The 23817-nt window shown below is 44.8% G+C and overlaps 1 protein-coding gene and 1 long non-coding RNA gene across 2 annotated transcripts in view; one reads left to right on the top strand and one right to left on the bottom strand.

Annotated features, from left to right (window-relative positions):
* KCNK6 (potassium two pore domain channel subfamily K member 6) overlaps positions 1-23817 on the top strand; it is a 54306-nt gene that overhangs the window by 6257 nt on the left and 24232 nt on the right. The window contains exon 2 of the mRNA XM_068250834.1: positions 11448-11761. Within this exon, the coding sequence (XP_068106935.1) occupies positions 11455-11761 (307 nt within the window). The 5' untranslated portion in view covers positions 11448-11454. The remainder of the gene's footprint in view (positions 1-11447; positions 11762-23817) is intronic.
* On the bottom strand, positions 18674-19346 carry LOC137528988 (uncharacterized). Its single transcript, XR_011023540.1, has 2 exons — positions 18989-19346; positions 18674-18900 (listed from the first exon to the last, which is right to left on the bottom strand). It is a non-coding gene; the product is annotated as an uncharacterized lncRNA (long non-coding RNA).

The raw sequence follows: 23817 nt of genomic DNA, 5'->3' as shown, positions 1-23817 counted from the left end.
CAATCACAGTGATCGAATCTGCTGTATGTTGGCGGGAATTTGAGTTAGTGTATGGGCACCTTAAGAGTTCATCAGAGGCAAATAAGATTTCATCTTTATTAATGGACACAAATTAAATACAGCTGTAGTTTGACGAGGATAATTATACTATTGCATGTCATTTCAAGCTGCATACATTTACATGAAATTAGCATAAAAAGTTGTCAAGCAGGAATTCTATGCATTTCGTTGGCCAACCGTATTACACATCTCTGTACTTATCTCAAATAAGCTGCAATGCTTTTTATAAGATTTTCTCTACAGAAGGCAGAGCCTTATCTTCTGGGATATCTCCCAAGACAGGGATGGGCAGCGTGTTCATGTCTTTTTGTTTTGTGTTCATGTAGTAACTGTGGGGGACATTTATCAAGTCAAAATATTGGTAGGTTTTTAGAAATCCATGCAGAACTGTCTCAGGCTTCTTAAGAAATCACTAAATAGTGCAGATTCCTTCTCAAACTGTTGTAAAATAGGAGCTAGGAAGGTCTCTCAGACAGTGCAGTGTGTGAGGGGAATTGCTGTTGCTGAGGTAACCAACACACCTGCTGTATTGATAATGGCAGGCTCTGAGGAGGAATTTAGCAGGGGGGAGGAGCACCTCGCAAATCATATATATCCTGCACTGCTGCACTATCTGTAGAACTGCTATCAAGCACTTCTTAAGCAGTAGTTTAACCTATTTTGGTTCCTGGACGTAGAAACTACGTCCAGGAACCATGCGCGCTACCGCGGCCGATCGCGCGCGTGTTACGCTTAGAGTGACGTCATGTAAACAAAACTACAACTAAAATGAAAAAAAAATTAAACATAACACACAATTACATTATAAAACTATACTTTACATCCCACCCTCCCAAAAATACCCAAATAAAATGTTTAATATAAAAAAAAAACCATTACAATAAAAAAAAAACATGTAAATCTTCACCCCAAGGGTCTAAACTTTTTAAATATCAATGTAAAGATGAAATATTTCTATATTTTTTTTTTATTTTAAACTTGTAAATAGTGATAGATGCAAAACGGAAAAAATGCACCTTTATTTCCAAATAAAATATTGTCGCCATACATTGTGATAGGGACATAATTTTAACGGTGTAATAACCGGGACATATGGGCAAATACAATACGTGCGTTTTAATTATGGAGGCATGTATTATTTTAAAACTATAATGGCTGAAAACTGAGAAATAATGATTTTTTTCCGTTTTTTTCTTATTCTTCCTGTTAAAATGCATTTACAGTAAAGTGGCTCTTAGCAAAATGTACCCCCCAAAGAAAGCCTAATTGGTGGCGGATATAGATCAGTTCATTGTGATAAGTAGTGATAAAGTTATAGGCTAATGAATGGGTGGTGAACATTTCTCAAGTGAAAACGACGGAACCTGAATGGGTTAAGAATGGATTTGCACTTTTTTTTTAACTGTAGTGCAGCTCTAGAAATTCATGCTGAACTGTCACTATTACCTAGGATTTTAGAAGGTTCTTATTATTATGCAGAACTGTTTTCCCTGCTTGAACAGTTTAAGAAGAGAAAACTGTCCGTTTCCACTATCGCGGTTTCCGCAGGCAAATCGCGCGGGGAAACTCTGCCATAGGGTATAACGGCGCTATTCGGTCGGAACTCCCCTCAGAATTCGCAGTGGAGGCTGCGATTCCCATAGCCGTGCATGGCATGGCTGATGGGATTCGCCTGCGATCCCGCTCAGTGCCGGCATGCGTTTCGCAGTGGAAACGAGCCCTAATGCTTTGATAAATCTGGCCCTGTGCTCCATAAAATGAGCTGTGTCTATCAGGTCTCTTCTGCCTTCCACTAAAGCCACTCGGCTGCAACAACATGCAAGACGGCGGTGTTAATCAGAGGTGGAAAACCTCTCATGTTGCGTCTGAGCATGGCAGTTGCCATGAGGGGTGGGGGTGGGGAGCGCGCATCTGTCCATCACCTGTGCTGAGCGACAGCAAGGTACATTTATTGCCTTAAAGAGATTCAGAGATGAATATTACTGAATAATTTTTACTTGCCCGGGGCTTCCTCCAGCCCCATAAGCACGGATGCGTCCCTCGCCGTCCTCCCGCGGTCTCCCGTTCAGCCGCGATCAGCCCCAGTAACAGGCTCAGTCGGGTCCAGTATGTGTCTTCTGCGCATGCGCGGACCTCCTGCACATGCCCAGCAGACCCGGACTGACGTGACTGAGCCAGTTATCTGGGCGAGGGACTCATCCCTGCTTATGGGGTTGGAGGAAGCTCCGGGTAAGTATAAAATCTTTTTGATTTATTCATCTCTGAGTCTCTTTAAAGGGATACTGTAGGGGGGTCGGGGGAAAATGAGTTGAAGTTACCCGGGGCTTCTAATGGCCCCCCACAGACATCCTGTGCCCGCGCAGCCGCTCACCGATGCTCCGGCCCCGCCTCCAGTTCACTTCTAGAATTTCTGACTTTAAAGTCAGAAAACCACTGCGCCTGCATTGCCGTGTCCTCGCTCCCGCTGATGGCACCAGGAGCATACTGCGCAGACCAAAGACCATACTGGGCTTGTGCAATACTCTCCTGGTGACATCAGCGGGAGCGAGGATGCAGCTGCGCAGGCGCAGTGGTTTTCAGACTTTAAAGTCTGAAATTCCAGAAGTGAACCAGAGGCGGGGCCGGAGCGTTGGTGAGTGGCTGCGCGAGCACAGGATGTCTGCAGGGGACCATTAGAAGCCCTGGGTAAGTTCAACTCATTTTCCCCCAACCCCCCCCTACAGTATCCCTATTTAAGCTGCTTGTGGAAAAGATGCCTATACATGCCTAATGCTGGGAATACACGGGTCGATTCTGGCGCTCGATTCTGCATCCAATCGTTTTGCCCGCTTGATTCTCTTATCTTCTTTCAATTCACTTCAATGACAAATCAGACATGTTGGAAATTATCTATCTAACTATCTTATCAGCTCAGAATCGTGGCGTGTATTCCTAGCATAAGATGCCTATACAACTAGCGATGATGGGCAGAACGACCAAGAGATAAGGCTGTCTAAATGAATCTGATGAGAGAGATCTGTTGGCTTATTATTATTATTATTATTCAGTATTTATATAGCGCCGACATATTACACAGCGCTGTACAATGTATATATATATCTTGTCACTAACTGTCCCTCGAAGGAGCTCACAATCTAAACCCTACCATTGCCATATGTCTATATTATGTAGTGTAAGTACTGTAGTCTAGGGCCAATTTTTTTTTTTTATGGGGAGCCAATTAACTTATCCGTATGTTTTTTGGAATGTGGGAGGAAACCGGAGTGCCCGGAGGAAACCCACGCAGACACGGAGAGAACATACAAACTCTTTGCAGATAGTGCCCTGGCTGGGATTCGAACCAGGGACCCAGCGCTGCAAGGCGAGAGAGCTAACCACTACGCCACCGTGCTGCCCCATACATCACAGGCCGATTCCAGATTACATCATGAAATCTCTCGGGAATCGGTCTCGTGACTCTGCCACCTCTGTTGCTGTCCCCCAAATGTTAATGTGGAGTCCATGCATTAAAATCTCTCACCTGTCCATCCATGAGTCCACAGGTCCAGCCGCTCTTTTGTCTTCACTCATGCTCCCACATGGCTTCTGCGCATGGCACATGGTGTATGCGGCAGCCACGTGGGAGAGCAACGGAGGAAGGAGGAGCAGCTGGACTTGCAGCAGGTGAGAGATTTTAATGCACGGGGGCACATAAACATTTGGGGGTACAGCGGCCAGGGATTCCATTGCGTTCATTTATTGTACCGATAATGCACATTTTTCCAACTTGACCAGTTTCAACAGAAAATCGGTCAAAAAATGTATCGGGCATGCTTGTTGTAGCATCAGTTTTCATATGATTTGATAATTACCGAATTGGATAGTTGTTTGCCTGCAAAATCGCTAGATGTATGGCCACCTTTACTGAGACCTGATATTCCCCGTCCTTTGTATGCTGTGTAGATAGACACCTAGTCTACTTCCTGTATGACAACAATAGATTGTTAGTTATTAAACAGAGAAGACATCTCCTATCTTATCTCTCTGTATAAACACAGAATATTTTCACTCTGCACTATGATGTCTTGCAGCAGGTTTGCAGGTTGAGCTGCATCCGATGAGCATCTACTGATAAAGAACAAGTGACACCCATGCTAACCTGGAAATAAAAAACACATATATAAGTACATAAATACTAGTTCTACTTGCATAACAGATGTATTGCACTGTCCATGTTATGATTCCTATAAAGGAGAAGCAGAGAATCCTATTCTAGACAGTTTCCATCTTGGGTACTTCTGACCTCCTGACATAATTTCCTCCCTCACTCTTTTTTTCTCCTCTTGCTAATTGTGTATTCATTACCTGCCCTCCTCCCAGAGTCTTCAGACACTCCCACTGAGGTCTATACTAGAAAGTACACTGTCTTAGGTCATTAGAAGGTGGGGGAAATAAAGGTAAGAGGAGGAATGTATTATAGGTAAACCCCCACCCCCGCCATGCAACTGTTTGGCAATGGCAATTAAAGGGCCAGTGCTCCTAAGGTATGTGATAACTCCAAACCATAACAGCAGAAAAAATATTGAATGCAAGATTAGCATCTTTATCACTTAATACACTCAGAACAGTTGCTGGTGAAATTTGATTTTTATGGTGACAATCCCGCTTTAAGTGAATCTGAAGTGCCGTTCAAAATAAAAAACGGTCACCTAAGGAGATGGAAGGCGGTGGATCCTATAGAGCCTTCCCGTTCTCCTGCCATGCTCCCTGTTCCACTGCAGGCTCCTCCGCTTGTTTCTCCTGCCGCGGGAGTCTTTGGCATTCTTCAGAGGCACTTCGGCTTCCGAAGACCGGTGGCTCCGTACTGCGCATGCTCAAGTGAGCGAGAGAGGGTGCGCATGCGCAGTACTGAGTGGCCGGTCTCCGGAAGCTGACAAAGGGTTAACATCCTGTCTACATATTAGCTGTGTCTGCTGTAATGGGGGGAGGTAGTTAAGCCCCATACACACGCGTGGATGAAACTTGGCCTATAACGACCACTTCTGCTGAGAATCCAGTGTGTGTACAGCAACCCCAGACCCCGTTTTCTCCCCGTGGCTGCTTGGTCAGCGATCCACCTATCCACCTGGCAGATTGCTCCGGCCAAGCTCCAGACAAGAACATTGTTCTACCCACTTGCCCAACTCATTGTCTGAACTCAAATCAGACAGTTGCTTGATAAACGGTGCAAATTGCTTAGATATGTTAGAGCAATAAATGGCTGATCAAATCGCCAAAATGTTTGTGTATGGCCAACTTATGCTTAGCTGAATTTGTTAGATGATGATGATGATGCTTTATTTTCCTTATATAGGGAGGGGTAAGGGAAATCTGGGGACTCCACATACATTTATTTAAATGGCAAAGACTATATAGGTAAACTTTATGCGCTGTTTGCCAAAGGAAATGTGGTAGTTAGCTGCACAGTTGCTCTTCACACTGAGGAGAGGGAAGAGCAAGAGTAGTTCCCGTGACAAGTTGAGGAGAAGCTTTGCGCTAATTGGTCCCTCAGGATCTAATGCAGCAATCTACACAGTATACTGCCATTTTCATATAGGTGTCTGAAATAAAACTTTGAAAGCAGCCAAATATAATACATGCCTTGTACTCATTTGAAAGCCTGCAGGAAATAACCCAGTGATCTCCCCAGAATTTGTTTCCAGCCGGGTGGCATGAAATAGTAGCCGGCTGGCATGAAAAAGTACCCGGGTGGGGCGAGATGAAAATGCGGGACAACTCTGCTTACAACATAGGAGAAGGTGAGGAGCTGAGCCAATAACAGCCGGGTGGTCACCAAATCTAGCCGGGTGGAGCACCCGGCTAAAAGAGCCTGGGGAGAACACTGTAACCCATTGTTTATGTATTCTGTCTCAGCATCCCATGCTGACGTTTGCATACACTATGATTTTTTTCTGGTCACAGTCTGCTGGCAGTATGCAGCAGTTAGTTATGCATGGGGAGGAGAGGCAGGAAAACTCCTGATGCCAGAGGGAACAAAGCAATTGCTCCACAATGGCTGACTGCTAGTCACTATAGTGTTGATTGAAGCAGAATACGTACAGACATCAGACTGCCAGTCAAAGCAATGATGAACAAGATATGGTTGGAATCCCAGCAGGGGCACAACCTGCTACCTGGAGGATGTTTGTGTGTTCTACCCATGTCTGTGTGGGTTTTCTCCCGCATCCCAAACACATGCAGATAAAATCCACATTGAGGCACTGGTATGTTCTGCTCTCCTGCAGGTAAGCCTGGTTATCGTGAGGTTTCCAGTATTATAAGTGACCCAATCCCAGCCACTGAAGAGTAACTAAGGGGAACATCTCAGTTGTGTTCTTCCGGATCACGCTAAATCAACCACTATGGGCTCTATTCACAAAACTTCTCATAAAAGACTTATTTATCACTTGATTGATAAAAATAACCTTTCAGCACATTTAGAGGCAAAATAATCACTCAAAGTAAGTTGTTCTTGATTAACTTCATTTCAATATTACTTTTCTTACCTTAAAGTGTACCAAAGCTGAATGTAATAAAAAGATTTATACATACCTGGTGCCTCCTCCAGCCCCATCCGCTCGGATCGCTCCCACACCACCGTCCTCTGCTGCCCGCAGCTACGAGAACCGGGTCCCCCCACTTCTGTCAGTCGGCTCCAGTCTATGCAGAAGAGGTGTGCCCTCTCAGTATCTCTCCAGTGGCTGCTGGAGAGATACGCAAAGAGCCCACTTATTTTACGTCAGACTGGAGCCGACTGACGGAAGTCCGGGTACCCGTTTTCTGTAGCTGTGGGCAGCGGAGGACGGCGGCGTGGGAGCGATCTGAGCGGATGGGGCTGGAGGAGGCCCCAGGTATGTATAAATCTTTTTATTACATTCAGCTCGGAGTCCCTTTAATGATATTATTTTTTTGCTCTTTGGTAGCTTAAAAAAGTAACCTATATAAGGTGAAAACATAAAAAAGGTTTGTGAATCATACGATATGCCGTGTTTTTTGTTTTTTGTTAGGGGTGTAAAACAAAAATACACAACACACTATGTGAGGTGCAATTCATACTTGGGTCCCTAAGTCATGATCCCAGGATAAGGGTGTCAGCCCTGAAGCCAGTTGGCAATAATGATCTCCATATGTATATAATCACACTCAATTTTTAGATTACAATATTTGTGATTCATTGACTGAATAATTACAGTAAATACCTCAAACAAATATCTTTTGCATGTAGTCATTTCCCTCCATCAATCCATTCCACCTCATTAGATGCTGGTTACCAGTGTTAAAAGGTCAAACTGTTGTGTGAAGGAGATCAGCTGGGGCTACAGAGGCAATTTACATGGCCTCCTAAGGTGATTGTTCTGATTTATTCCTGGGTCACCGATCCCTGTATAAACCTGTTCTCTCTGCTGAGCACTCTGCTCTCTCCTGGGGAGGTCCAGCAGAAACCACCTACGGTGGGAGATAGCAGTCAGTAGTGGCTGCCACTGGCCATGCTGTGGATGTTGGAGGACACCTGTACACGCAGATGGACAAATATTATTGATTTTATATAGTGCCAGCATCTTCAGAATACAATGTACAACTATGCAATATTAACAATTAACAATACAAGACAATGGTGGATTACAGCTGATACAGTGAATAAAATAATTCTATTTTTACATGGGGGTGGATGTTTTGTTCGCATGTTACACAACATTGACAGATGAAAGGGGAAGAGAACCGTGGCCAATTCTTACAGTCTTCAGTCTTAATGGCTGGTTCAGATGAGCATCTGAACGAGCAGCCTGCTATCTCAAATGATAGCGAGCAGACAACCTGATGGTTGGCCTGTGCGTCACATTTTGACCCCCGCAGGGAGACACGGAAGCGCTGCATTTAGCTGATCCAGTTGATATGGAGCACTGAAACCTGCCAAGGACAGCTGTAGCGTCCGAGAGGTGTAGGCTGGAGAGGAGAGCAGTCTATTAATGGTTACAACGAATCATGCCTATATAGAGGTGACCATTACCAGTTTAGAGCCTATAAAGATCAATAAAGCGGTTGGAGGGCCCTTACTCGGCCCCTCTGGTCCTGGGGCCCTGATGTGGTCACTACTTCTGCATCCCCTATTGCTAGACCACTGCAATTAGCACAGCAGCTGTCGCTTAACACCGATTCAGTGCCTGTCTGAATCGGCCCTTAAAGGACAACCAAGGTGACATGATGAGGTAGACGTGTGTATGTACAGTGCCAAGCACACTAATAACTAGGCTGTGTTCCTTTTTTTTTTTTCTCTGCCTGAAAGAGTTAAACATCAGGTATGCAAGTCGGGACTGGGTCAGACTATAGCATAACCCTCATTGATAAGTAATTACAGCCATAAAAAATTTTCCTGTCCGTAAATGGCATCTGAGAGCAGGAAAGACATAAAAAGGGTCAATAATTCATAGATTTGAGCTCTGACATACTTCAATTAAGGTGTTATTGAGCAGAGACAATGCAATATTAAAAACATAAAAACTAGATTTAAATATAAAATAAAATTGTAGGAAATCTAAAGTCATTTTAGGAGACTGAGGATAGATACAATTGTTTTTCTCATCTGTTTTTCACCTCGGATGTCCTTTATGGGATAGGACAGTAGATACATATATTGTGTGAATAAAATCTAATGTATGTAGCATGAATGTAAATAGCCATGTCAGTGCTTTGAACTTTACATAATTTACTTATTTACAGAGAACATTGAACTAGTTGCATCACTGACTGGTTCCCATGAGGGCTAACAATCCAATCCATCTGGCAGTGTGTTTTAAACCAGAGCACCTGGAGAAAACCCACTCAAAACATGAGGCGACTATACAGCCTTCACACGAAGTGTCCTTGGCACAAGGCAAACCCAGACTTATGGAGTGTACAGCGGCCCCCAATCTCCCTCGGGGCATCAGCCACCTATCAACTAGACAGATCAACTTGGCTGATCGATGGCCAGGGGCATTGTTCTTCTACCCACCCAATCTTGTCACGTACTGCGCCATCTGTCCTTCAATAGCAACAGAATGCATTGTTCTCTTAGAGCAGGCATGTCCAAAGTCCGGCCCAGGGACCAAATGCGGCCTGCCAAGACAATTTAGGTGGCCTCCAAAGCTCTCTACAGTTGGTAATTCCATGAGGCCCACAGGCCGTAGCTACAGTGCCACAAGCAGGGCCTAGCAGCAGTGACAGCCACTGATTAGCAGCTGCCACTGTGCCAGCAGCAGTGACAGCCACTGATTAGCAGCTGCCACTGTGCTAACGGCACACAGTGTATGGATTAATTTCAGTGGAAGGGTTTTAGGCCCCGTTCACACTGCACGCGTTTGTGTCCGTTTTTAAGGTACGCGTTTTGTGTGCGTTTTGCGAGGGCCAGAAAAATCAATGCAAAGGTATGGCCCTCGTTCACATATACGCGTGGCAAACGTATGCGTGGCAGAAACGCATAGTTGGATGCATTTCTGTGCGTCGCGCACAGAAACGCATTATAATGAAAGTCAATGGGCGCGCACTAAAAACGCATGGCATGCGTTTTTGTATGTGTTTTCGGAGGTGCGTTTCTCGTCGGAAGTGTAGCTGACATCAGAAGTTCTTCAAGAAAAAAAAAAAAAAACATTTGGTATACACCTCTTCCAGGTATGATCAAAAACGCATAAGGAAAAAACGCATACAAACGCGTACAAACGCATGCGTTTTTCCAGTGCGTTTACTACATGCGTTCTGCACGTTTTCCACACGCACATAATATGAACAGGGCCTTATTTGACAGTGTCGCAGGCATAGAGTACCTAACAGCAATCAGTAAAATTGTGTTTAATATCGGTAGTTCGGCCCCCTAGCAGTCTCAAGAATGGCAATTTGGCTCCTGGCCTAAAAAGTTTGTACAGATTCTGTCCCTAGTTGTTGTCCAAGTGATCTAGTCCTGAATTCTGCTGGTGACAGTCAAGGCTAAAGTCTTGGCAGAGGAGTTTTTGTCAAGGAAAGATTCTTTGTTCAGCATACAAAATATCTTTGTTGTAAATAGTTGGCTGAACTGTATAGTATCAGGTCTATTGTGTATCTTTAGGATTTGTACTATCTGTAAACACGGAGACAGCTATGTTTGCTGCTTATGTGCGTTTTATCCTATGTTTCAGTTTATATAATTTTACACTCCCTCCTCTCAGCCAGAAAGAAAGGAGCACAACCCAATAAAATGTATTCCAAATCTCTAGAGCTGCCACCACTTGCCAGGTCCCCAAGTCTCCCCCATCTAAGGTGCTCCCCTCATTCCATTCAGAGTGTTGGCAGCAGAATGGTGAGATCTTTCCAGCCTGCCTGATCAGTAGTGTTGATTTCGGCCACAAATCAATCAAAATTACGATCAGGCGGCCACGTTGCGGTATCGGGCTGTGGCAGATTCAATCATAATGGTTGAATCTGCCATGAAAATTGAGCAAGTGTATGAGCAGCTTTATTCGGGTCCCATACAGACAAAGCGTTTTAATTTGTTCTCCACACTCCGATGTATTTAAAAAGAAACAAAACCATTAAAAAAAATAATAATTAAGTCATTCAGCATTCAAGTGCTGGGGGTGTGGCTGCTCCTGGTGTCTGAACTGTATCATCCCCTCTGGTCAGACTACAAGGGGGCTGGCACAGTCTGGACCTGTCGGAGAAGACTGCAGCTTACTGTACACACAGTTACTGATGCAGTGAGTGGCCAGCGTCTGGGCTCATTACCAGATAGTTTACAAGTGATTTGGCATAAGCCAATTCAGGGTCTAAACATTCCAGATACAGAGGCTTCCCTATACTGCAGTAAGAATCTGATTTTTATTTTTATTTTTTTCACCTTTTATACTTACAAGTTTGGTGGAACCTCATTCTCATGCTGGATAGTGTAATGGCCTCTGCCTTTGACACAGGCAACCTGGGTTTGAATCGCAGCTCTTCCTGATCAGTAAGCATGTGCCTATACTTCCTAACACCACTACTGCCTACCGAGTGCACCCTAGTGGCTGAAGCTCTGGCACTTTGCGTCCACCAGGAGAACATCCTGATGGAAGAATCCTGCCTCGATGTTTATATGGCAGATTGCCCCCAATTGTTGATTAAGTGACTGCACGCCCAAACACTATCCATACATCCATGAATGTTTTCAACATATAAATTAATCTATCATCTAGTCCTAAAACTGTGTGTTTTTGTTTTTGCAAGGGAGTGTGTTTTTTGTTTCCTGTTAACAATAATAATGTAAATGTGGCAATTCTGAAGTCTTCCCTGAGTTCATTTGGGCTTGTTATGAGGACTATGGTCGATGTAACAAATTTTATTTGATGGCTAACAAGAATGTCTGTCTGTATTTGTCCTTGCAGCGCTGTCATGAATTCCTCGCTGGTGCTGATGCTGCTCATCTGTAGTTATCTCATCTACCTTCTGCTGGGGGCGTTGGTGGTCTCCAGCATTGAATCTCCCTATGAAGAAAACCTCCGAAGGGACCTGAAGCAGCTGAAACAGAAGTTCCTGCGTGAGAGTCCCTGCGTGAACGAGAGTGGATTGGAGGCTTTCCTGGAGAGGGTGATCAGCGCCAATAAGTTTGGAGTTTCTGTCTTGTACAACTCTTCCAATGAGAGCCTGTGGGACATGGCATCCTCTTTCTTCTTCGCCAGCACCCTGGTGACTACTGTTGGTGAGTGGCCACAAAGTCCACGGCAGAGAGTAGCCATGGGATCTATGAGTTGTATCTTATCTATTTTAAATATTTGGTTCTTGGTTGATCACCTTGCAGGGAAGATTTGCAGCAACCTTGTGTTCAACAGCTGACCTTATTGATCCTAGTTATCTGATCTACTCTGAAGGTGGAGCAAGTGTTGGAAATATGCCTTTTCTGCAGAAATGGAAAATGAAGGGCTACTACTGGCAGTGAGTCGCATGGCCTGTGCCTGAAGCTACCCGTAGTGTTTATACTTAAAGTATTGGGGCAAACAAAAAGGAAAATCTTTCATCAGACAGTATTAATGTATATGATGTAAATTATACATAAGCTGATGTTAGCAATCCAGCATAAAAGGGTTACAATTATTCCACCACCCCCCTTGGTAGGCCTGAACGATTTTAGGAAAAAATTGTATTGAACGATTTCTGTCCGAAATTGCGATTTCGATTTTATTCACGATTTCCTTCAAATCAAGATTTGTTCCCCCTCTTTGCCTGTTTGTTCCCTCTCTGTCCGCCTGTCTCTCTTTGTGCCCCCTTTGCCTCTGGGTCTCTCTCTTACCCCCTTTGTGTCTCTGTGCCTGCTCTATTTCTCTCTGTGTCTCTCTGTGCCTCCTCTATTCCCCAAGCTGCATCAGTTCTGGACATAGGTTAAAGCACGAGTCCAGCGATGGCCGTCTATCCACTTTGCCTCCTGCAGGATGCACGGAATACTTCCTGTATGTCATGTGACATACAGGAACCCAGAGTTTTGCCAAGCACAAGAGCCGGCAGACGGTGATAGAGGACGGACAGCATTGGACTTGTGCGGAAAGTATGTCCAACGCTGCGGGCCGCACGCGCCTGGACTTTGGAGAAGTTTGAAGCCACTTCTTCAAACTTCCCCATGTGGAAATGATGGGATCGCGATAATTGCCGCTTTGACGATTCCGAAATTGTGATCTTGGTGATCGCGATTTCGATTTAAATTCGATTTATCTTTCAGGCCTACCCCTTGGTTCCTGCTCATTTGATCTTCAAGTATAAATTCAGCTAAGGTGCCCATACATTAATTGATGGGCCAGCAGATTTGATCTTAATGCTGGGAATAAACGGTGCGTGGTTTTTTTTGGCAGATTTACTTTTCAATCAGTCTTCCAATCGATTTTCCGATCGTTTTTAGTGATCCATTTCCATTCACTTTTATGCGAAAATCGATCAGAAAAATTATCGAAATCAGATCGGACCTGTCGGAAATTATCTATCGAGCCATCTTTCTGCCAAAAAAACTCATGGTATGGCATTATCCTGGGTACACACAGTAAGATTTTCCGTGCGATTTTGCGACCCGATCGTTTTTCCCCCACGATTCCGCACTTGATTCTGCAGTCGATTCTCTTATTTTCGTTCGTTTTTCTTATCTGTTTCCATTCACCGCTATGAGAAATCGAGCGCAGAAACGATCAGGAGTAATATCGGACATGACGGATTTTATCTATTAGATCCATCTATCACACGGAAAATTGTACCGTGTGTATTGGGCATTAGATAGATCACTCTCTGATTGAATCTGTCAGTGTAGTGTAGCCCGCCTCAGCCTGCTGAGCCCACCAGGACACGTAATACCCTCCTAATTGGATTAACAGATAATTAGCGTCATGGGCAATGATTTGCATATTTACTCACTGACTAGGAGTGATGCATTGTGGGAGTGACCTATCTTTATATTTCTTAAGTGAGGCTCAACATTTGCAAATATCTTTTTGTTTTAAAGCAAATCTGAGGTGGCATAGAAAAGGGGGAAAAAACAACAACCTGAGAAGAAGGAAGCCTCTGGACTCTCCAGAGGATTCGGATCCCTCTATGAAATCACAACTACGCTGCTCTTCATACACGAGCATGGTAGTACTGTGCCTGTGAAAGTACGGGTGTGCCTGTGCAATAGCGCGGAGCCGGTTTCGGCTTGCCGTGCAGGCGCAGCAGTGCTGAAGGAGACGCAGTGGGGAGCGCAGCCACGATAATAAATCCAACAAGATCTTGTTGGATATGCGACAGTGGTACACGCACAGCAGTCACAGCAGTGGTGGTCTCCAGGAGGACGTAGGAAGGCCCTGGAGGATCCACAGTCTTCCATCTTATGGCCCATACTCATGGGCTACGGGAGCATGTGTGCGACAGTTCGGCTACAGCTCGTCGCCAGGTCCCTCCGCATACACACGCCGAACAGGGATTAGTGTAGCGACGGAAGCTGTCGCCGCCGTTCCTCCCCCCCCCCCCCCCCCCCCGCCGGAAGCGCCGTGAATTCTCTATTGGTTGCTGTCGCTAGTCCGTATACACACGCGGACTAGCGACAGTTGCGGCAGCAACTGCCGCCATGCGATTGACCGCACCAATCGCCTGGCGACAGCAGCGACGAGCGACGGTTCGGGGTGCGCGCCTCATACTGCACCTGTCGCCGCAACACGCGAGTGCCACGTGGTTGCGGCGACAATTGTAGCCCGTGAGTATGGGCCATTAAAGAGACTCCGTAACAAAAATTGCATCCTGTTTTTTATCATCCTACAAGTTCAAAAAGCTATTCTAATGTGTTCTAGCTCACTGCAGCACTTTCTACTATGACAGTCTCTGTAATAAATCAATGTATCTTTCCCCTGTCAGACTTGTCGGCCTGTGTCTGGAAGGCTGCCAAGTTCTTCAGTGTTGTGGTTCTGCTATGAACTCCCCCTTCCAGGCCCCTCTATGCACACTGCCTGTGTGTTATTTAGGATTAGAGCAGCTTCTCTCTTATCTTTTACAAGCTGGATAAATCGTCCTCTCAGCTGGCTGGGCTTTCACATACTTAAGAATTACAGACAAGGGCAAAGCTGTTTGCAGGAAGAAACAAGCAGCCTGAAACTTCAGTACATGAGAACAGGGGGAAAGAAACACACAAATGATCTCTTGAGATTCAAAAGGAAGTCTGTATACAGCCTGCTTGTGTATGGATGTATTTTCTATGTGTGGACATACTGTACATCAACCTACTTCCTGTTTTGGTGGCCATTTTGTTTGTTTATAAACAAACTTTTTAAAACTGTTTTTAACCACTTTTAATGCGGCGAGGAGCGGCGAAATTGTGACAGAGGGTAATAGGAGATGTCCCCTAACACACTGGTATGTTTACTTTTGTGCGATTTTAACAATACAGATTCTCTTTAAAGGAGTCATCAAGCAACTAATGCTACTGATGATGCTGAGATAAGAGGTGCGGTGAGAGACATAGCGGCTGCCAGGGGCTGGAGGAAGCCCCGGGTAAGTAGTACTATGGGTAGCATTACGGTAGTTGCTTGATGACTTCTTTTAAATGTCTTATTTTTTTTATTATTCTGCCTTGGGTAAAGAAGACTAAATTGCATTTGGCAGAGCTCAGGCTGTATGTGAGTCTGACTGTCACCTGGAGAGAGCCAGCGGCTGTAACATCTCCACTACTGTTACACTTTGCAGATCAAGGTAAACCTAAGAAACCTTCTGATCGGCTTAAGCATGTGTGTTCCCGGCAGGATGAAATATATAGACCTCTGTGCAAATATCACAGAACACTGCTTAAAGCCTCATACACACGAGGCACAGATGTCTCACAAGAGACAAAAAAAAGCAGCCACAGTTTGCCGCCAGGTCCCTCTGTGCAGCAGCCGTACACACGGCGCACAGAGGGACAGAGATGTTAACACAGGATGTTAACCCTTTGTCTGCTTTCATGAAAGCAGGAAGTCGACACACTGCAGATCTTATTGCAGAGGTTCTGTAAGCTATCACAAAGAAATGTTTTTTTTTTCTTTAAAGTTTTTTTTATGCTGTTGCTTATCTTGTAGAGTAGAGAGGAGGTTCTGAGTTTAGATCCGCATTAAGCAAGCAAGAAACTACATATATTTTTGACAGCACTTTGTCTCTCACTTCTTTTTAGTACTGTTTCCATTGCTGTGTGTGTTTATAGAGGACAGCTTGTCTAATTTTCCCTACTCAGCAAAATTCTAAGCTAATAGGTAAACACAGGAGGTTAACCCTTTCTGTGCTCCCAAGATACCAGGAAGTAACCACTCTGTAAAATCTCAGTAGAAGTTCTATAAGCTGTAACAAGGAATTGTTTTTCTTTAAAGGTTATTATGCTGTTGCGTATCTTTTAGAGCAGAGAGGAAGTTCTGAGTTCAGGTCTACTTTAAGAACTGTGACACAATATTGAATCTGAACCTCCTAAGAACCAGAATTTATAATGGGCTTATGCTGAGTCAGTCTCTTCTAGCTTCAGAATGTGATTCTGACATCCGAGTTAAAGCGTTTAAGATCTATTTGTTATGAAGCAATCTTGCACAGTTTGCCCAGTGATTACCATATGGAAGAACATAATAAATGAATCATCAGAATGTTGAATCGTGCAATTAGAACCAGTTATAGCAAGCTGTATTTAGAGATCAGCAGTGGTTAAACCAGTCACATCCAGCTTTAGGAATCCTCATCTGCTTCAGCAATAAGAGCTACTGTAACAGTGTAACATTCTGACTATTGCAGGTAATACTGTATCCTGATTTTATCAAGGATGGTTCACCAACTCAAATCTCCCCTGACCTTCCTAATGCTGGTTACACATCATTCAATGTTCTGTTCGATTGATGGGTATCTGTGCATGTCCAAACTGCTCTTTATTGATAACTGGATACATTTTCCGATTAGAACATTGCAAAATCAGTCCTGAAATTGATCAGTAATGGATCGGATATGTGGAAAATCACCTGATCCGGTCAATCGCACAGGAAATTGCATTGTGTATATTTAGCGGAAGGGATCCTTAAAGCCCAATCTACACCATTCGATTCTTTGTACGATTCGATTACGATTCTATTTACGATTCGATTAAATCCGACAAGTCCGATCGGGATTCGATGCAATTCGATTTGCCATTGTTTTGCAATTGCAAATCGAACTGAATCGAATCCCGATTGGACATGTCAGATTTAATCGAATCGTACAAAGAATCGTATCGTGTAGATTGGGCTTAACCACTTAAGGACCGGGGCTGTTCTTTGAGATCTGCGCTGCGTGGGCTCTCCAGCCCGCAGCACAGATCGTGAGCAAGGCAGGGCGTACAGACTCCCCCCATCCCCCCCCCCTCTTTTTTCCCCACTAGGGGGATGACCTGCTGGGGGGTCTGATCGCCACCGCTCCGTGTGGCCGAGCGGGGGGCTATTCAAAGCCCTGCTCCGCAGCGTTTTCCGCGCTCCCTCCTTCCCCTTACCTCCCTCTTCCTTATTATGCTGCGCAGGACAGATATCCGTCCTGCGCAATGTAGGATAGGCTTCAGCCTATCAAATGACGGCGATCCCCGGCCAATCAGAGGCCGGGGATCGCCGATCTGCCTTACGGCGCTGCTGCGCAGCAGCGCAGTATGATGTAAACAGCGGGCATTTCTTCCCCGCATGTTTACATTAGGTGTGCGAGCCGCGATCGGCGGCTCGCACACTGTTCACGGAGACGTCTCCATGAACTGACATGGAAAGGCCGTTTCCATGTAATAACCACTTAAACCCGCCGCCGCCTATCTGCGTTAGGCGGTCCTTAAGTGGTTAAGCTATTTCAAATATATGCTAGAGGGTACACGAGCATCAGTAGCTCGCAGGGGCATAACGTCAGAGCCCGGGCCCCCAAGAACATTGAGGCACCCCCTGCACACAACCCCGAGATCCACCACTCCCCCACTATAGTGTTAGCCAGACGATTTCCCCTCCCCCCTATGCAGAGTAGCACAGGGAGCACTATTATATTTAGAGTCCTCCTGGTGTCCTCTTATTGCCTGGAGCTGACATCCTGTGGCTCCTGATCATGTCACGTATCCGGAGCCGGAGGACGTCCGCATAGAGCAGCGGCACCTGGGAAGAGGAGACCAGAGACAGCGTAGACTCTGTAAATAGAACAGTGCTACTCAGCACTAGAGGGGGGAGGAGGAGGAACACACGAGGGGAAGGGAGGAGATGTGGGCCCCAAAACCCGACGAGACACGCCCCCCACCCCCGTCCGCTATTGTAGCGGTCGCATTGGCTGTTGTTACTCTAGCGGATAAAACTTGTGTGTTTTGGCTGCTGCTGTGTGAAGTGTACTGTGCATAATAGAACTGGGTGAGAGCCCATTGGTGTGTTGTCTGACACACAATCTGCGTGACGAGAGCAGATCCCATCTGTACACATCATAAAGCCAGCTACAGGCTTGGAGTGGTAGATGTACTCCTAATACCATACAAGGGGTTGTGTAGTGTGACCCCATTAATGTAAACCCTTCTCCATAATCAGTTCCATCCTAACAAAAAAAACTATTCACCATCCATGTCCCAGCCTCCCTCTAATGCTTGGTACACACGATGAGATTTTCACACAGATTTCCTGCCAGATCGATTATTCTCAACATTTCTGATCGATTTTCCATAGACGTGAACGGACAATCAATAGGAAATCAGATCGGACGTGATGAGATTTTCTGCCAGATTGATTATTTTCAACATGTGTACCAGGCATTAGGGCCGGTGCACACTGGCATTGGCTATTGTTACTCTACTGCTAGCCTATAAGCTAGCAACACGTCTGTACAGCACTCGGCTCAGAACTGTTGCCCGAGGCATCAGTTGAGTCCCAAACCTTGCGGGCGACAGTAATGGTTTGTGCACACTACTTTACTGCACCTACCGGCATCAGTGCTGGAGAGAACTATAAAGCAGGGCTCACACCTATCAAAAGTTGGGTGCGAATTTGTGAAAACATTTGTTCCACATACAATGAAAGTCAATAATGATTCGCACTACCGTCTGAAAATTGCAAAACTGCATTTGCACTTTCACATGCGCGAGCAAACGTACATCTTGCAGCAAAGATTCGCACATTGCATGCAAATTCTTATTGTATTTTATTAGCCACTCTGAAAGAATGAAAAAGCTCAACCAAACAGTGTCCAGAAAATTAGCATGCGAAAATGTTCACAGTCTCTGAAATGTGTGAACCCTGTCCTTATACTATCACTTGCCGGGCTCAGTGGGTATCTGCATTCTTGGCACTAAATGCACCTGGAAATGTTCTACCATATTTTCCTATTGCCAGCCTGTCCTCATGTTCCAATCTGAAACGATAAAGACCGAGAGCCCAATATAGTGTAGTATGTACTGGCAAAATATAGAAAGTATGAAAAAAGTAAGTATTATACTCACAAACCAGGGTTGCCTCGAAAGCAACCACTGTCCAAGCAGGTGGGGAGAACAAGCCTGTCCCCACTCAGGAATAAAACGTCGCTCTCCGTGGATAGAGGAAACAGTGTTCCAATCTGTCTCTGACAGTGGAAGATTGCATTCGATTAGTTGATCTGAGGCATGAGAAATCGTAGGCATCTTTTTTTAATGTTGTAGTGCTATTATGCGGTGTGACTCAGCTGGGCTGCATCTGGGATTACTGTCACACTGGGAAGATTGTTGCTGGCCGGAATTATACCCAGAATTCTGGGCGCCTCCCTGGTTGAATACAGCTGTATTTCTTGGCTAGCTGCTACCAGCAGGTCAGCTAGCGGGTTATACTGTAAACATCTTGCGTCATGGCAACCCAGCTTTAGGGTCAGCGCAGCTTATTATAAAGCCATGTGATCTCCATACAGGATGTTAACCCTATCTCTGCTTCCATGAAAGCAGGGAGTAGACACACTGCAGATTTATTGCAGGATATGTATCAGCTGTAACAAAGAAATGGTTTTTCTTTAAAGGTTATTTTGCTGTTGCTTTTCTAGTAGAGCTGACGGAAGTTCTAAAGACAAGACGGAGAAAAGTGCGAGCAAGTAATGCTTTATATCAGGTGACATGCAGTGTGTGCAATTCCACTTGCAGCTTATTCGTTATTAGCTGTAGTCCAGGAACTGCCAGTATGCAGTATAGCAGCGCACACTGTCTTTGAGGTACTGTCTCACCTTGCAGAGGACAGGGAGTGATCACAGACTGCTACTCTGCCCACTTGCAGCTTTACAAACATTCATGTCCTCCAGGCAGGCTTTATAGAGCGGATACAACTTGTGTGTTTCGGCTGCTGCTGTGTGAAGTGTACTGTGCATAATAGAACAGGGTGAAAGTCCATCGGCGTGTTGTCTGACACACAAGCTGCGTGACGAGAGCAGATCCCATCTGTACACATCATAAAGCCAGCTACAGGTGTGGAGTGGTAGATGTACATAGAAAGTACTGATATTACCATACAAGGGGTTGTGTAGTGTGACCCCATTAAAGTAAACCCTTTTACATAATCAATTCCAATCTAACAAAAAACTGTTCTCCATCCATGTCCCAGCCACCCTCTAAGGGCCGGTTCACACTGGCATTTTCATGTCATCGGAACCATGAAACGGATCTGTCTCCAATCCGCTTCCATGTATGTACCACAGCCCCCCCCCCTTCCCCACCTCCACAGATTTCCAACTTCAAAGTAGATTTTTGCTGGCTAGAACAGTCTGTTCTATAGTCTCTGTGTTTGTAGGATCCGTTTCTGGTTGCCTCCCATGCAGTGCTTCAGCCTCCATTTCTGTTCCACTGGTCTCCGCTGTTCTGAAAAATCACTGCAGCACCAAACTTGCGCCCGTCCGTTCAACGGACCAATGTAAATGAATCCATAGGTTCATAGGTTAACCTTGCATCTGATTGCATTCATGAAGCTCTGTCACCGGAGCGTTTTTAGTTCCAGTGTAAACCGGGCCTAACCCAAAACCCTGTGGCAAAGTCTCTGATGATAGAACATATTAAGCCACGTATGCACGCTTTATTAGCCAATAACAACTGCCTCACACTATAATCAGGCGTGTGTACAGTAGCAACCCTGCAAGAGGAAATGCATTCCCACATGCACAGGTGTGTCGACAAGCATTACCCAGCACATATAAGGAAGTGTGTCCAGGGACACTGGGTCTGGAAGTGCTGACTAATAAGCAGTCTGTCCTTGCAAACAGGCTTCAGGGATTTAAAGGGAATCAGAGACCAAGCACCCTCATGTATTTTACCATATATATATATATCACTGGGAACATTAGAGAAAACACCTACCATGCTTTCTGTTTCATTCTGCACTGCACAGCTTGTTTCTTAGCAGCCCTGATAAAATCCCCAACTGAGCATTCAGTCTGGCTTTGCTCAGGAATCATTATAGCTGAGTCTGTCTTCTCTCATTGCTTTTCAAGTCCAAGCCTGCCCCCTGCTGGCTCTGCTCAGGAATCATTATAGCTGAGTCATTATAGCAAAGGCTGACTGAATGCTCAGTCAGGGATTTTATCAGGGCTGATTAGAAGCAAGCTGTGCAGAGCAGAATGAAACAGAAAGCAGGGTAGGTGTTTTCTCTAATGTTCCCACTGATATACATAGTAAAATACACGAGGGTGCTTAGTCTCTGGTTCCCTTTAAACGCTGCGATGTGCAATGGAATCCTACAGCGCCCTTTTATTCTATGTGCGCTGGATGTGTGCCCTATTGTATAAGGTGTACCTTACATACAGGGGAGGAAGCGGATGGGCTGGCTGTGTCGGGGTAAATGATGCACAGATAACATACATTTGCAGTAGACATTTTGTGCAGATCACATATGGAAGACAATGCTTTGTGTGTATTCTGTGTACCGGTACTTTATTTTTCCACATACCTGGCCCTTCTCCTACTCTCTGCAGAGTGCGCAGCATTAGACAGAGAAGCCGGTGTTACCATGCTTAATGAGCCAGTGAGGATTAAAGGACAAAGAAGATTAAAGGCAAGAGTATAATGGATGTAATTCAGTCTAAAGATCACTCGCTGAGCGGGGTTAGGGGTTCAGCCAGCCGGCTACGTGTGGAAAGTAAGATGTGGGTGGGAGTCGGATGTGAAGAGGCACTCAGATGCTGCTTCTAAGCATCAGATTTGAAGAGGCACTCAGATGCTGCTTCTGAGCATTGCAGAGTCGTAATGGAGAAATTGGGCCCATTGCAACTCTTGTAATTGTGATGTGGGGAAAATAGGATTTTAATCCAGATCTATTGGCGTCCCGACACTCAGATCAGTCACTTATACCTATAATCAGAAAGCCAATGTAAGCAAAGTCATGAGGAACAAGAGGATTCCAAAGTAGCTCCTGCATTCGCCCTACTAGTTCAGCTTTTTATTGGGCATGGCTAGCTTTTTGGGTCTTCCTCAGGGCATAGGCTCCATGCTAAAGGAAGTGGCCAGTTACTTACCTAGGCATTGTCTGACTGGGAGCTGGAAAAGCTGAGGAAATCCACTTGCTGGCCAAGCAGCAGTAATCGTGTTGCTGCTCACAGTGAAGACTTGCTGCAGGTTTCTATTGGGAGTGGTAACACAGGGTTTCTGCTGCTTGGCCAGCAGGTGGATTTCCTCAGCTTTTCCACCTCCCAATCCGACACTGTACCTAGGACTTCTCCCAGCCCCCTAAAGTCCTCCTGGTCCCTTGCCGTCATTCTGTGGCTGCTCCGTATCTCTGCTGCCCCCCTCCCAAAATTGAGCTCAAGAAATAGCTTTAGTTTAGGTTTGCTTTAAAGAGACACTGAAGCGAAAAAAAAAATATTATGATTTGTATGTGTAGCACAGCTAAGAAATAAAACATTAAGATCAGATACATCAGTGTAATTGTTTCCAGTACAGGAAGAGTTGAGAAACTCCAGTTGTTATCTCTATGCAAACAAGCCATTAAGCTCTCCGACTAAGTAAAGGGGCCCATACACTCAGCCGATTTTCTGGCCGACCGATCGATCCGGATCAATCGATCGATTGATCGTTTGCAAATCGGTTGGCCAATCGACCGATCGATGGCCGATTTCGATCGATTTCCATCGAACTGGCTAGATGGAAAATTTAGGTCGATCTGATGAGATTGCTTATCAGTTTGCATTGGCATTAATGGAAATCTGATGGCAAAAAAATGCCATCAGATCAAATTTCAATAGATTTCAAACTGAAATCTATTGGAGATCATCAGATGCATTTCTTATCTATCTTCTGCCAATCTGACGAGTGTATGGGCACCTTTAGTCGTGAAGAGGGCTGTTATCTGACTTTTATTATCTCAACTGTTCCTGGACTATTTACTTTTCCTCTGCTAGAGGAGAGGTCATTACTTCACAGACTGCTCTGAAAGACTCATTTTGAATGCTGAGTGTTGTGTAATCTGCACATAATATAGAATGATGCAATGTTAGAAAAAACACTATATACCTGAAAATAAAAGTATGAGACTATTTTCTTTGCTGCTAATCTTCTAGTAATTATTCATAGTACACAACCAATTCACTATATCATATATTTTTTTCGCTTCAGTGTCTCTTTAAAGTCTATGTCTGGGATTTATCTTTCCTTGTGTACTACTTTAAGGCAGTCTGCCCTAGTATGGGCCAGGGCTGTGGAGTAAGTCGAGGAGACGGAGCAATTTCTGGGTACCTGGAGTCTGTGGTGTTATAATCTGAGTAGTCAGATGATTTTTATACCTACTCCATAGCCCTGCTAGGGCTGTGGGGTTGGAGTCAAAGCAATTTTGGGTACCTGGAGTCTGAGTCAGAGTTGGTGGTTTCTGGAGTACTAGGAGTTGGATGATTTTTGTACTGACTCCACAGCCCTGGTATGGACAGCACACTTACATACAGAAGCTATGTGTGTTTTGGGGGCTTATTACAACTGCATGCTTTTTTAACTGTTGTGTGTGTTTATGACAATTTCATCTTTCGATCTTTGCTTGCATTATATGCCACAGTCCATGCATATCTTAAAGTGGCTATACACTTATGGTTTTTCCCTGTTGATATCTGGCCAAATCGATCGGTCAATCCAATCAATCACTCTGGATGGAAGGTATTGTTCAATCGATAGTGGGTTGAGAGCAGCAGCAGATCGGGGGTCCAATGTGTTGCACTGGATTGATCTGCGGTTCGTTAGGTAGGTGTGTGTATATATATATAATATATAATATATATATATATATATATATATATATATATATATATATATATATATATATATATATATATTATACTGAAATC

Source organism: Hyperolius riggenbachi, chromosome 8, assembly GCF_040937935.1.
Source record: "Hyperolius riggenbachi isolate aHypRig1 chromosome 8, aHypRig1.pri, whole genome shotgun sequence".
Lineage (NCBI taxonomy): Eukaryota > Metazoa > Chordata > Amphibia > Anura > Hyperoliidae > Hyperolius > Hyperolius riggenbachi.
This window is presented reverse-complemented; position numbering and strand designations above follow the sequence as displayed.